This window comes from Amia ocellicauda, chromosome 3 (genome assembly GCF_036373705.1).
Source record: "Amia ocellicauda isolate fAmiCal2 chromosome 3, fAmiCal2.hap1, whole genome shotgun sequence".
In the NCBI taxonomy this organism is placed as follows: Eukaryota; Metazoa; Chordata; class Actinopteri; order Amiiformes; family Amiidae; genus Amia; species Amia ocellicauda.
In genome coordinates this window covers 59,103-74,882 of record NC_089852.1, presented here as the reverse complement: position 1 = coordinate 74,882, position 15,780 = coordinate 59,103, and the positions used below count along the sequence as shown (strand labels likewise).

At 46.0% G+C, this 15,780-nt stretch overlaps 1 protein-coding gene across 3 annotated transcripts in view; it reads left to right on the top strand.

The window, feature by feature from the left end:
- rassf1 (Ras association domain family member 1) overlaps nt 1-15,780 on the top strand; it is a 34,686-nt gene that overhangs the window by 14,803 nt on the left and 4,103 nt on the right. Inside the window, exon 3 of one of the 3 annotated variants that reach the window (XM_066697524.1) lies at nt 1,210-1,334. In XM_066697524.1, the coding sequence (XP_066553621.1) occupies nt 1,210-1,334 (125 nt within the window). Of the gene's footprint in view, nt 1-1,209; nt 1,335-7,335; nt 7,746-15,780 lie in introns of those variants that run through there. The other 2 variants (XM_066697525.1, XM_066697526.1) reach the window with 2 other exon arrangements.

The window sequence follows — 15,780 nt, the reverse complement described above, 5'->3', positions numbered from 1 at the left end:
TGTTCTTTTCTACTGCCCTTCCCAGAACGGGACTTTTTGTAGAACTGGGCTGTGAATCTTTGTTTCCTGTAAAGCAGATTGTATTTTAACCACAACCTTCCTGGCTGTAGTTGCTGAAAGTTGCCATGTTTGTTACTGCTGTTACTTTGTTCAGTTCCCTGTACAGTTGGCAGGCAGGTTGGCTGTTGAGTAAAGATCTCTGGCAAATTATAATAATCATAATCGTAATCATAGGCTGATGGCTGAAGTCTTCCCTCTCTGGGTGCTGTTTGTGTCTGAATTACTTGATTTTCAGAAGCAGAAACCTCCGGCTCTCCTCTCAGCTGGTGTCCATGTGACGCTGTCTGTGGCCGCCATGCGCTGATGTAATGCTTCTGCAATTTCACGGCTGTGTGCTAATATAGAGCCCCCTTCCCCCGGAGACAGACCCGCAAGGAGCGCACATCCTGTTGGGAGGAGGGAGGTTGGGGGGCTTTGTGGAACAGACCCTGTCTATGGAGGGATTAGGCTGCCCTGACCTGAGGGGGCTGCACCCTGTGAACAGTGCCCCTCACTCACACTGTGCCCAGTGCTGAACAATGGGGCCTCTTTATCTGCAGGGTGCATCATCCCACTGGCTGCAGTTCTGTGCATATTCGCTCAGCACTTTACAGACTGTTACGCAGTGATTAGCAGAGTTGGACTAAGTCCCGGGTCCATCATTCTCATATCTCTTTACCCCCCGATGTTACGAGCGTGTTTGGGAGGCCCTGTAAATATACAGTACACTACAACTTCAGAACAAAGTGTTGCAATTCATGCATGATTCATTTTGTTTTTGATGACATCAGCTTTTGCCTCCATTTGGAGGGTGGAGGTGTGTTCTGTGTTGATTAATGTTGAGATTAAGGGCTGTGACACTAAACGGAAAAATCTGGTAAACAGATAGTAAACCTGTTAGACCATCAGTAACAATGTTAACAATGTAACAATGTCAGTCTTACTCTGTCCTGCAGCTGTTTCAGGGCTTTCCATTTTAACTGTTTCAAAAATACATCACATACAGAAACTCCTCTAGTGTCTTAGCTCCTCCACGCAGCTTGCAGAGCCATCTTGTCTGTTTTACTGGTTACATAAAACCTGAAAATTATTTGCAGTTTTCATATTTAACATGATTTTTTGAACTGATTTTTTTAATAAACTCTTTTAACACTTTCTTCTTTGTTACAGACTGCAGGTTCACGTGTCACTATCGCTGCAGAGCACTCATCCAGTTAGACTGCAGCTCAAAACGAAGCCACTTTTCCGACTTGTCGGACATCTCAGAGGACCCCATAGAGACAGACACCAATGTGGTAAGAGACACTGAGCAGACTGTTCATTCACTAACAGAGGCTTTCAGTACAGGTCTGGCTTTGTCCGGAGCTGTGGGTTTTCATTTTCATTCTCTCGGTGGTTCTTTCTCCCTCATTCATCGGTGTGCTTCTTTGGTGATGACCTATTTTTATTTGGGGCCTCAGCTTGATTTCTATAGAAGGTCAGTTGTTTTATTTAAATTGGCAGCATCGAAGCAGTCTCTAAAACCAAACCAAACACCAAACCAATCAAGAAAGGAAAAGAAAATCAACAAAAAAACAGACCTTGATTTCAATCCCATGATTCCTTTCATTGCTTTGTGTTGTTGTTGTTGAAAATGGAGCTGGCCGCGGTTCTGTCCGTGTTCCCTGAGGGGATGCAAATGAGATGTTGTCTGTCAGTTCATACTGACGCTGACATGCCACTTCCTGCCTTCTCTCTGGAAAGGAGACGTTTTCAGATTATCTGCTATAGCAACACTGCAGCAGTACAATAGCCGTGGTCACACACTGGCACTTCAATGTACATGTCATCCAACAGTTCTGGCCATAGGTTAGCATCTGTGGCGCCACTAAGGGATCATCGTTTCTGTTTAATTTGCGCAGCTATTGTTCCTCCCCACACACTCTTGTGTACCGTGTGGAACATCATGTAGTTCTTGTAAATATCTTCACTCCGGGGTACCCTCCAGTCTCATTGTGCGCCAGGCTTCCTGCATTGCTCTCAAGTTACAGAGAATCGCTCCGTTTCTGTAGTGTGTGTTTGTGTGTGTGTGTGTTGGGGGACAGGGAGATGATGGCGTGTTTTGCCAAAACCCCACACTGATGAATCCAGTTTTATTAAACTGAACAAACTTCCTTTGTCTGAGCTAGACCCACTGTATTGATAAATCAAGGAATCCCACCTTCTTTTGTTGTGTCACCCCCCCACACACACAACAAATAATATACATATAAATGCATGTGCAGCTTGTCTATAGCTGATTGCCACATCTGCTGTCTGATGTTTAAAACATTATCAGACGCTTCACAGGCATAAACAGCTCCACTCAGGGCTCCATATCTTGATGAAACCAATGATTTATATGGCATACGTGGCGTTTGTGCATTAGCATAGCGGGCCGCTCTGCGATGACTGATTACCCCCCACCGGGTCTTGCTCTGTTCATTACAATGAGGTAGAGATTCAGAACACATGTCAACAACACAAAAAACAGAAGTGGAAAAAAAACACTGAATTCAGAAGTTTATTTCTAGCAAAACAAGAATACGGCTTCACTGTCAAGACTGGGACGTTTGAGGCAGTGAGCTAAAAACACAGAAACCAGGGAGAATGTCACGAGATCAAAGAGTGAGCAGCTGCTCCAGACACAACGGCACGGCCTGCTGGAAACTGAACAATACAGATCACGAGTGCTAGTTCAGAGCTGTGTGGTGACTGCAGTGCTCTGGGCAAGCCCTACTCTGGCTAAGTTGAGCATTGGGATGAAATGAAGGCTTGGACAGGTGAGGTTACCTAGAAAGAGCCACACTATGTACTGTACTATATTCTACTGAAAAACTGAAAGCGAGTCTCAGTCACTGCCCTGAGGACGAAAAACCACCTCCTTCTGTGCTTAAGGTTGCAAATATAATAGACAGTGAACCAAAGCATGATTTCTAACGCAAAATGCTTTTAAAGAGAAAATAAATACAATTATAAGATCTAAATAAAATAATTATAATCTCCCGTCTGTGAAACCTGCTGCTGTGGATTTGCTGGTGTCCCGCCCAGCGGACTGCAGACCACAGCATCTGTGTGTCCGCTTGTGTGCCAGCCTGCCCTCCTGTCAGCCCGTCATCCTCTCCGCACTGGTGCTGCGCCCACTGAAACGTCTGTCAGGGCAATTAATACCCTTTAATTTCATTGATCATTCATTTAACCCTTATTAATTTTTATAGGACAGTAGAACTAGAACACCACCAGGGCGCTACAACTAAATGCTGACCTACTTTCGTTATTTGTCCAGAGCTCCCTGGATGAGGAAATACGATTAATCTCAATTATGTATGTGAGTCACATGTAGTGCAGGAAAAAACACATAATTTAAGAACACATCGGTGGGATGGAGAGCATTTTTGATCCTGCTGTGTATTTTGAATTGTTTTTATAGAACAGTGGCCCTAGCAATTTACACAGACTGATCATTATAATATTGAACCTGCCAAAAGAGGGAACAGAAAGCTTCATGCTTCAGCACACTCCCAGAATAAAGATATTTCCTCTGCTGGGTCTAAAAGCGCGTTAATTTGCGTGCTATGCGTTTGTTGTCATTTCACCCGCAGTAGGTTGCCCTCTATTTAAAAGCGTACCATTCATCATTGTCTTTATGTCGTACTTCAGAAATTCTCTGGCAGCTCTGTGAAACCCTCATTTTAAAAGACTGCTGTGGGCCTGTCAGGGACTAGCATGGCCTACAAGGCAATGAATCAGCCCAGTCAGAACCAGTACAGGAAATGGAAGGTGTTAGACTCATTCGCGTGGCCGATGAGATCTTGTGCCAGTGTGCAGTGACTGTGTGTGACAGGCGGTCTGACCGTTGTGTGTTGATGAAGGTGCCTCTGTGACCCTTGATTGCCTCTTGGGATCAGGGTTAAGGGCTCGGGGAAGTGGTTACCATCTGTACACCCACAGTGTGTGCTGCCTCGGCCTGGCCCGGTCTCCGTCCCCACGGCGGTCCTGGGGGGGTAACCTAGCAACAGAGAGGTGCTGGCTTGTAATGAAGTTCCCGTGGCAACGTGACCAACGCGGGCGGGGGGGCGGGGGTGCGGGGGTCAGCGGCCGGGACAGCGGCGTCAGTCGTTGTAGGAGACCCTCTGAGCTGGGGCACGTCTTGCCAGGGTGATGAAACTGGAGCGGGCCGGGCTGCATCTCTCTTCAACAGCAGCACGAGAAGACGCTCTGAGTCCATCGGCCCTCCCTGCCAGCACGGGCCCTCATCGTTGGGCGCCAAATACATGTGTGACTGTTCAAGACCAAACATCTGATGAAAAAGAGGACTGTTTGCTCGTTCCCCAGATAGAGCCAGAGAAGTGTAGTGTGCCCTATGAGTGGAAGAATACAGCAGGCGACTGACCCCGGCCTTGTGGGGACGCTGTCTCACCATCACTGCACCAAGGCGTGCTTTCCTGGGGTTCGCAGGGTTAAAAGTCTGCATGCCAGTCTGTTAAAAGGATGGGCAGATGTTAAAGCTTTCATCATCTCTGTATTGCCCACCGTGTTTTTTCACTCCTGTCTGTCTGGGGATATTCTGTTCAAAAACAAAAAGGAAAGGAAGCGAAAGAAAGAAGGCTTGTTGTTTGTTTTTGGGGTTAATGGCAGCAATGTTGTTGCGGAGCCGAGGCTGTTGTGGCAATGAAGCCGGCCTCCCCGGCTCACTGTTTACTCCAGGGGTCTGACCTCATCGTTCGTCCTCCTTCTGAATGATAACAATATATAACATACCAGTTCCAATACTGAGCTGTGGTGCTCAGTGCATGACAACACCTTCATATTGCCAGGCTGTGTCATAGAATGATTTTTTAAACATTTCTTTCCTGAACCGTTAAGTCTAAAATGAAGGGATGATAATGGTGTGTAATTGACTTTCACAGTCTTACACCTCAGACTTTCTGATTACTGGAACAAGTGAGTTTTTTTTAAGTTGTTATTAATGTCACCATGTACACCAGTCTCTTTTTAGACTAAAGACATTGTGTTCATCGTGAACCCATTTCAGTCACCGAAGTCTGTATTGTAGTCCGCTTTGCTCTGTGAGAATCAGATATTTCTGTACTGAACGGTGTGTTTGCATCTCCTGTCAGCGCCTTCGGGTCGCACTCTAAATATAGAAGCTAAATTAAGTCATGCAAGAAGTTAGTTAACTTCATAAATACCTCTACAGAAAAGAAAGATGCAATGAATTATCGCCTGGAACTGCGGATGAAAAACACACAATCAATCACGTCTGTTATAAAACATTGCAATGAATAGTCATTTACTGGTCCAACTGATGTATTAACAATAAAGACCCCAGTGATTGGTAACACATAACGGTGCGGTTTAGAGCAGGGATGACATTGTCTGTGTTAAGCTACAGGCTGCTATTTCATGAATACAAGAATACTGAATGAATTCTGTGTTTCGTTTCTCTCTGTATAATTTTAAAAATAATGAAAAATATTAATGGTCCCCTATTTATAAATCCACAAGAGCTTCTTCCCAAAGGCATGAAAAAGAGAGTGTAGCTCCATCACTGTCCCTGCTTGATCCATTACTGGAGACAGTACTGTATTGTATGGATTAATTAGCAAAATGTGAACATTAAGATGAACATTTTAATATTGTATCTCTTCCTTCACATTGGTGCAATACATCTCTCTGCATCAGGAGAGGAAGGACACGCAGGAGGTGTCCCTTGGGCTGTGAGATTCCTGTCCTTTAGGATGTGCGATTACAGATTTCATATTTCTGTTTTTCATTTGAGCTGTACGAATATAAAGACATCTTTATATTGCTTTGCAGTTGCATTGTTGCACTGTAGTTGACAGCTTGGCAGTTGTATGCACTCAATGGATTCCCTATTGAAAGTTTGCCGTCTTTGTTTTGCATGACAGTATAGGAATGCTATCAATCACACAGTGCAGCTGATAAGATAGAACCGATGCCATTGATGATCCAATACACATCCCTGCAGTACCGTTCTTGCCACTGTCTCCTGTTTGTCAGGTTCTCTTTGCATACAATTAAGGTTTAGTTTTGTTTTATTTGTTGTTCCTGTACAATTGTTCACATTGGGCAATTATTACTATGATACTACTTCTACAACAACTACTATTACTGCTACTGCTAAGAAGAACAAGACAAGGAAAGGAGATCATATTAATGAGCATTCATTCATTATCTGAGTTGTCATGCTCCTCCTAAATGAGGATTCTACTCAGCAGGTTTCTAAAGATGCTCCGGCTACTTGTGTGTTGTGTGTGGGTTTGTGCTGTGTGTGGGTTTGTGTTGCGTATGGGGTTTGTGTTGCGTGTGGGGTTTGTGCTGTGTGTGGGTTTGTGCTGTGTGTGGGTTTGTGTTGCGTATGGGGTTTGTGCTGTGTGTGGGTTTGTGCTGTGTGTGGGTTTGTGTTGCGTGTGGGGTTTGTGTTGCGTGTGGGGTTTGTGCTGTGTGTGGGTTTGTGCTGTGTGGGGGTTTGTGTTGCGTGTGGGGTTTGTGTTGCGTGTGGGGTTTGTGCTGTGTGTGGGTTTGTGTTTTGTGGGGGGTTTGTGCTGTGTGTGGGTTTGTGTTGTGTGGGGGTTTTGTGGGGGGTTTGTGTTGTGTGTGGGTTTGTGTTGTGTGTGAGTTTTGGGTTGTGTGGGGGTTTTGGGTTGTGTGTGGGTTTGTGCTGTGTGTGGGTTTGTGTTGTGTGGGGGTTTTGTGCTGTGTGTGGGTTTGTGTTGTGTGTGGGTTTGTGTTGTGTGGGGGTTTTGTGCTGTGTGGGGGTTTTGTGTTGTGTGTGGGTTTGTGCTGTGTGTGGGTTTGTGTTGTGTGTGGGTTTGTGTTGTGTGTGTGGTTTTGTGTTGTGTGTGGGTTTGTGTTGTGTGGGGGGTTTGTGTTGTGTGGGGGGTTTGTGCTGTGTGTGGGTTTGTGTTGTGTGTGGGGTTTGTGCTGTGTGTGGGTTTGTGTTGCGTGTGGGGTTTGTGTTGTGTGTGGGTTTGTGTTGTGTGGGGGGTTTGTGTTGTGTGGGGGGTTTGTGCTGTGTGTGGGTTTGTGTTGTGTGTGGGGTTTGTGCTGTGTGTGGGTTTGTGTTGCGTGTGGGGTTTGTGTGTGGGTTTGTGTTGCGTGTGGTTTGTGTTGTGGGTTGTCGGCACGGCGCTGAAGGGGTTAAGTGCCACTCGGCGGTCCGGTTCCTTCGCGGGACAGGAAGAGGGGGTGCGGTGACGTCATTCGGGAGTCGGGTTTCCTTCTCCAGCCAATCAGGCGGCGCTCTGGGCGGCTGTGTACTTTCCAAAGCTAACGGCCGGGAGGAGCGCTGGGAGCCGGGCGGCGGCGAGGCAGAGACGCGGCGGACGGACCTCAGCTCGGTTTGAAAAGTTCACACGTCCGCTGGTTTTAAAGTGCGACAGAGTTACAGTCCAGTTAGAGCCACCGAGCGCACCGAGGTCCCGGCTGCGAGGCGAGGCGGGCACAGAGCAGCGATGAGCGGCGGCGAGGAGCACGGCGCGGCCCACAACTCCTTTGAGATGACCTGGGGCAGCACGACCAGCAGCGGCTACTGCAGCCAGGAGGACTCGGACCCGGAGCTGGAGCAGTACTTCACGGCCCGCACGTCCTTCATCCGCAAGCCCCGGCCAGACAAGGGGCCGAGCCGCGTAAGACACGCCCTTTCTCGGGCTGCTTTATTCCGGGTAACTTCACCGCGGTGGGGCTTCTGTTCACGGCGAAGCCGCTCGAGTTACTCGCGCTGGAAGTGAGCGGCCCTGCGGGGAGACGGCGCGTTTGGTCTCGCCGGATTTGCCTGTCCGGTCGGCCCGTAAACAGAGAGTCGTGGTTCTTGTGAAACTGAACCCGCGTTACTGCTGTCGGGGTGGGAGGGTGGTGTTGCTGGCGTCTCGGCAGTGGTTTATACAGGATCACCGCACAGCTGCGGGTGAAACCGTACACGTCGCGAAACCGTGAACGCGAGCCGGTCGGGCCGGATCAGTCGGCAGTAAAAGTATTTCCCAGGCGCCTTCATTGCCGGACGCGTTGCGTGATTCACCCGCAGCCTCTGCGGGGCGCGACACGCGTGGGGAGGGGCTGCTCCCGGGGGCTAATGCAGGAAACGGGATGCATGTTTGTGGTGTCCGGTAAAGTGCAGTCATTGCTTTGTCATTGTTTTTGATTATCAAATCTCATGTTTTAAACTCACCAGATTCGTACTGGAATACATCAAGATTTGACTCTTGTAAATGTGTTTCCATACTGTGGCAGCACAAATAAGCACAATGCCACCGGTGTTGACTCAGTGATTAAGTCATAATTGCTTGATTATATAATGAAGTTAATGTTTAGCCGGTTTGTTTTTTATTATTTTATTTTTATTTTTTTTATTTCCTGGCAGACGCCCGTATCCATTATTGCACTCGATCTGCGATCCCCAGTGGGATGTTGGCATGTCCCAGTTGGAAGGGGTCCATGTTGCACAGTTGCATTGAGGATTGTATTCTGTATAGTGGTGTCACATGTATAGTAAATATTTAAGCTTTTATCTTGTTTATTTTGGTCTTTCTCCTTATTAGTTTTTACAGCCTACATACATTATTGCACTTTTGTACACAGCTGATGTTCTCAAGATATGTGCACTGCCACATGTATGTATTATGTGTGTAAGTGGTGAGGTTTGGTAGGTTTTCATTTTAGTTTAGGTTACATTGTGCATTAACGTGTACAGCCTGTCAGACAGATTGTTAATTATGAGGTTGGGCCTGAAGAGGAAACTCGCTCTTTACCCCACATTTTATCAACACAGACAGCTGCATAACAAACAGCAATATCATTATCAGTCAGTCTAGACTGGGCAATACAGATTGTGTTTTCAGCGCCTACACTTTAATTCATTGCGTGGGGGGTGCATTTTGGAGAGAGTGAGTGCATTTGTGTTAATTGGTGAGATGAGTAGCCTTCATTGTGCCAGTCATTTCAAGGACCCCGTGACAAATTATTCTAGGGACGTCTGGGGCAAATCTCGGGGGGATAGGATCTCCTTCATTAGGGAGGAGATAAACCTATTACTGTATTACATTTGGTACCTCAGTGAAGGCCGCGGGTCTTGCTGCCCTCCAGGCAGTCGCTCTTATCCATTACTGTACTTCCGATTTCGAGGACGTGATGACAGACGAGGATGCAAGACATCTCTTCTATGTGGGATTATGTGGCCCGTCGGTAACCAAAGACTAAGGCTGGGTGTGTATTGCACAATTTAAACGAGACACAAGTTGTGATCTGTCGCCACATATTTTAGAGCAAATCCTCCTCCGGGCGTAGCAGCATTCCTCACAGACAGTGTGCAATTATTTAGTTAGGCAAATTTTTGCACATTTTCTATACTTAAGTCTGTTAAACGTGTATGATTTTGTCTCCCTAGTATTCAGTGTTCCAATTAACTTAATATCTTCACAAGGCTGTTTCAGTTAAGAAGAAATAGCAGTGATTAGCAGGATAAGAGCAGAGCAAATTGGCAAAATACATTAAATAAAATAGACCTTAAACATTCAAGTATGTGTTTACATTCAGAAGACCCATCCCCTGTTTACTGCACTAATGTTTATTTTACTTTTGTGATAATTTTAAAGCTCATTTTGGTTACAAAAACATGATCTGAAAGTTTACACAAGTAACAGATAGAAGATCTATTTGTTTGTTGGAGAATCAACTTAAAAGCTTTAGTTCTATAATGCTCTGCTGTGAGGTGCTTATAGCTTCACCCTGCATGTTAATGAAGATATTTCGCTCTTCTGGTTGGCTATTGATCTGCCGACATGTTTATTGTCCTGAAAAGTGCAATTGCTTTCAGACTCGCCCTGCTTGATGGCGGAGGCTGCTTGGCCCTGGGGGACTTGCTAAGTTGTAGACTACATGATGTTATTATTTAATCGTTGTGTATTAATCAGCAGCCAGCAGGCACAGCCTGCCCCAGCTCTGTTTTGTAGGCACATCAATGTGTTTCCTCCAGCCTCTTTCCTTCAGGAAGCTGTGCTGTGAATTTGAGCTGCTTTGCACACCTGTGTGTGTCTCTTCCTATTTCAATGTCCAAGAGCTGCCAGGCCTTTTGTTCTCCGTTTACAGTTTCCCGGACAGATCTGTCTCTTGGTACTCTTGGATGAGAGAGACTTTGGTGGCTTTGCCAAAGTGTCAGTTGCACCATTCTCCTGAAGAGGAAAGCAATCGGTGATCTTTAAAGTTTTTTTCTGTAGCATTTTTTTGTGAATAAGCTTCTAGAAAACGCATTGTATGGTATTTACTACTATTCAAATTACACTGTGATTTTGCTTTGTTGTTAATTTTGAACTCACTCACAGACATGTACATAAAGAAACCCCCATAAAAGCTCTTAAAAGCTGCTTTGCCCAATGAGCCATATTGGGAGCTTGTGCCTGCAGCTTTCTGTAGCTTTCATTTAACTGTCATTCTCATTTCTTATAAAATACCAACAATGAAAGCTGCTTTGCTTTTGTTTTGGTTGCAGACCTGTGCTTTGTTCCCCAAACTGGTTTATTTGTATTTGAGGCTTGTTGTTTTTGTATTCTTTAGAACCGGTTTGATTTCGAGGTCTAGACATGATGTGATTGAGTACATCTTGCAGTCAACCCACAACTTCCAGAGATGCTATTTTCTATTCTGCTACATTTACCAAACATCCACCTCCTGGTGTTCTTCCCCTGTTTATTTTTACAGTTTCAGGAAAAAGCTTTTTTTTTTGTGTAGGTTTTTTTTTTTGGTCACTTTGAGTCACCGAAGTTAAAATGTCAATTTTAAATTTAATACGTGTGTATTTACTGCCCAATAAAAGGCTAGGGTTTTAATAAAGTCCAATTCAGTTTAAATTCCTGGGGGGACAGAGGTGGGGGGTGGAGCAGTGTCTAATGAACAGTTGTTTTTTATTAGTAGCCCAGCTTTGAGTTTTACAGTGAAAGAGTTTCAGGTGATTTGAGGTGATTGAGTTGCAGGGTAATGGCACACTTGCTTGTAGGACAAGCCTTGGCAACAGCGACGGATGCTTTCATGTGTAAAAATAAACTATAAAAATTACTTTTATGGGTGCTTTTATTCAGCTGAAATCCCCCTTCTGGGACTGTTTGTGCTCTCCTGTGAAAATAAGCATAAGGATTCTGTATAGAAACCATGGCAAGGACCCTCCACTGGAGTGTAACGCCAGCGATGTCTGAGTGGATCCAGTGGGGTCCTGTAGTGGGTTTTTATGAGACTGGGTTTGGGACCTGGGGAAGCCACCGAGTGTGTGAAGAGAGCACCTTTTGTTTGCTTCTTCCTGTCCTTTCCTCAGGAAATCTGGGCTTCCTTCAGGCGCTGCTGTTGCTCTGGTGAAGGGGATATGAAAGGGCCAGGGCCAAGGGCCAAGGGCCAGGGCGGGGGACAGGGGAAGGAACCGCAGACCCACCCTGAGTGTGGGAGCTCCAGACCGGGCTGCTGGGAGCTGGGAGTGGGCTGGGCATTGAGGGGTACAGCTCGGGGCCTGAGAAGGGTCATGTACAGAAGTCACCTCCCAGGACTGCCTTGCGTGTCCACAGGGACGCAGTAATAAGACACGGACAGCACGGGGGCTGTGAATGTGCTGACTGGGGAGAGTGCTGAAGCACACCTGGACAGCTGGTGCAGGAGGTCAGAAGGCTTCTGTGGTGTCTGCACAGTTTTCACTCGGCACTGGGGATTTGTTTTTTCTGTTTGTTTTTATACCTGAGTAGGCATTCTTAATTTCTGCTTAATCTCTGAGATGTGTGATCTGCCTGACAGCCCCCACAGCGCATCAGCAGCTCGGCCCAGAATGATTCCAGAGGGCACATCCGTACTGAAATGGTAAACGCCCAATTCACGTGCCCTCGGGACTATACTGTGGTAAACCTTTCTATAAAATGTCCTGAGTTCTGAATCACAAACGGAATACAGTGTGTAAAACAAGGAAGTATGGCAGTAACATGAATATAGTTTTAAGGTGTGTCCAGGGACACCCAGTGCATCAGAGCCCTCTGAAGACTGAATCAAACTGTAAACTTTAATGTGACTTCCCTGTAGAGATGTTAGTTTAGAAATACGTTTTACACAGATTTTTAACTTGGGATATATAAGCATTTTGCCGAAACTATGCAAGAAAAAACATTTTTGTGAAATTGATGTGTTTTGATTGTGGCTTTGATTCATTTGCAAAGTTTGTATTGTAGCAGATACCAAATGACAAAAAAAAAAACATCACATACAACACTTTGGCCATCTTCCTTTTTTTGGCTGGTATTTACATGTTAAACAAATTGATTTAAAAACTGCTAAATTGGTCTTGGGGTTAAATACCACTATGATCATCTCAGTTTATAATGAGTTTCCTTCTCAGTTCAGAGGGGTTAGGGGTGGGACTGATTTGTTCCAGAGAAAAATAAGACGCATGTGGACCAAAGACCCATCTCAGGTTAACAGTTTAATAAGATGCCGGATGGGTTTGTGAGCTCAAAGTCTGGGTGTAGTTTATCCTGAGCTGCAGATTGGAGTTTTCTTCTCTTATGGTTGGAGAGACTACTGACACTCCAGAAATCCTCCCTCGCTCCCAGTGATGTAGAGTGATACAGCAGCAAAAGGATTAAGTTTTCAAGAGAAAGAAATAAAACCATTAGACTGCTTTCTGTGCTTTTGAAAGCTGAGACTCCTACACAATAAATTCTTGTAAAACAGTGTGAGCATTGTGGCCCTTTTCTTCTGAACAAAGGCCTCTGAGTAATTATACTGTATGAACACAGCGCTATGGAATGCAGTCCGAAAGGTAACCACAGACTTGGCACAGTCTGGGAATATCTTTGTTTTTGGTTTACGCCCACTTGAGAAAGAGACATAGAGTCTGATTGGGTGACACTGACATCATAGGGCTGGCTTGTTCAGTGATGTGGACAGGAAGGGAGTCTGATGCAAGTTCAGAGGTGCCGTGGGACCATGTATAGGACGAGGGCGGTACTGGTGGTGGTGGGGGGTGTTGACAAGCCTGCCAGCGTCTGCTCTTAGTTTGAGTCAAGCTATGAGTGAAAAACAGAATAGACGCTTCTCACACAACACTAATCATTAGTAATCGCTGGAGGATGGAAGTGACCGACAATGTATTTAAAGTACGCAACATCAGACAAACTCCTTAAACAACAGCTGGCTTTAGTTTTACACCTGTGATTGGCCAGCTAAGAATAAACTGCTCTTTAGTGGGACCCTGTAGCTGGTAAATTAAGACTTGTTCAGTGAGTTGTGGGGAATCTGAAAGCTTAGCTGAAGGGGCGAGGCTCAGAAGTCCTGGCGTGCCGTTTCCAGTTGCTCTCCCAGCTGCCTTGCGGGGGGAAAACATTCCTGAAAACCCGCCAAGACACTGCTGGCTGCCTGGGTCGGGACCCTCTGAAAATAACGCCTGAGTGCTGCAGCTGATGCATCAGCCGTAAAGAAACTCAAGTCGACTGGCTTTCACTAGAGCTGACCTTGGCCCCAGCGCTCTGTTGCCCGGCCTCTCGGTGCTACCATCCGCTCGTACCTTTCACACACTCGCGCAGGCTTCCCCCTCATTTAGGGCTGTGTGCACTCAGCTGATTATTAACTAGTTCTGCGGGCTGAAAAGCCAGTCCCTGCTTTAATGCAATTGCTTTTAACCTTTGGCTGTAAGGTAATCATTTATTTTTTTTGCATGCTACAAGTTAGTTCCTTGTGACATTGATGTAGGGTATCATTAGCCTCCGTGCGCTTCCTCGTGATCCCCAGTGCGACTACTGCCTCCATTGTCGTCGGCAGGGTTAGTTCCCGGGTGACGCCATGACCTGATGCTGGAATGACCCTTTATTGTGTGTAGAAGCTGCTGATTTGGAAATGTATAAAACTCAATTTTAACTGAGCTTGGTCAGTTATTGTGCAGTCTTTTTAATGCGATGGTTTAAATGCACTGCAGCAGCAAACTCTTTCCAAGTGCACTTATTACCCCCCCATCGTCTCCCTCAGTGCGTGCATTTATACACATATGGAACAGCAAGACCAGGCTGATGACAGGCCAAGCAGTAAATGGCTGGACCCCAGGGGTGGGCTGTAAATCGCAGGGAGCAGCTGTGCTGGAGACGGGGTGCCTCGCTGATGGACACCAAGAGGTCCCCACACTTGGCCTGTCTCAGGCACTAGGGTTCTGGGTCCTTATCCTAGATACTTGACTGTCTCGCTCTGGTCCTCTGAGGTCCCTGTCCCTGTCCCTGCATGCTTTCACAAAACCCTGCCTGCCAACCCAGCTGCAGAATGGTCTTATTTTTTTTTAATGTAATTTCTCTACTCTCCCAATCTGGCCTAGATCAAGCGATCCCCTTCCCCTGATCAGGGGATCGGAGCCGTGATTTAGTGCGGTTGTATATTCATCCTGTTTAGGCCTGCTTCCATTGAGAACGTTAGAATGTTGGAGTTCAGGGCAGGACTGCAGTCTGTGTTGCTTATGTTCAGTCTTTGCTTCAGTCAACTCTTTTATGTATTCACAATATAGATATTTGGGTTTTGGTTAAGTGACACAGTTTGCAAATGAATCTATCTTTGAAACGTTATGGTGGGCCTGCCCAGGTCCAGATGTGCAGGTTGTGGCTGGGCGTCACTTTCGGTCTCATGCTTGCTCACTTGACTATTCAGGTTTGCACTCTTATGGGTTTTGCCATGAATGTAATTAAAGCAGTGCTGGGTATTAATTGAGCTCCAGTTCCCCTCCCCACTCCCACTTCTCCCCAGTAACAGTCTTTAGATCCACAGTGCAGTCCCCCCCAGCGCAGTCTTATTTGGAGGCCACAATTAGCTGCAGTCTGCCTTTGCAAATGCCTTTCCTGTGGAATTGGCAGAATGCAACTTGCAATTGTTTCATTGGACATGAAAAGGATGCTCAGTAACTTTTACATCACTCTGGAAAATAAATAAAAACATGGTAATACAATCTAGAGCAGTAATTCAATCCTGTGACACACATTTCAGTTGCCCTGTGGTTATCTGCACACTAGTGTCATTCAATAGTTCATTTTTTTTGGATGGGTTTATTGTGCTAGAAGACATTATTGTAAACCTAGTTGAATGTATTCAGTTATGTTTTGAGTTATAATTGTCCTGCGGTTTTCAAGTTATGGAGATGTAATCTGTATTTTTCCACATTGAACAATCCTAAAAGCTGGAATTTGGGGAGTTTATTCTGAGTTCATGATAACATTTTCATCAAGTCTCTCTCGCTGTCTTGAGCTTGTCACATTAACGGCTTCTTCCTCTGGGGAGAAGGCAGGTGGGGGGTTGGGCAGAATTGCTGTTTGCGGCGGCAGGCGTTGATGAATCGAGAGCCAGCGTGGCGTGTCACCTTCATGTTAAGGGAATTAATGAAGCGAATAAGGAACTCCAAGGCACTCATTGAATTGGGGCCTCGGTCAGTGTGGTTGCAGCCCGGTGATTCTATAAGAAAATGAAATGCCGTTTCCAGGGAGAGATGTGTTAATCTCCAGAGACGCGGCGCTCTGCTCTTGTGATAGTGGCATGTCCCTGCAGACACGGCTGCGTGCCGTGTTTGATTACTCCAGACTTGCGTCCAGACCCCAGGGAAGGTCCCATCTGCACCCTGCCCTGATGCACTGCCTTGCAGAGATAAGAGCTCAACCAGCCTCTGTTTACTGGGTCTGGACTTTTGAAATGAATAACCCTAACCGGCCCCTG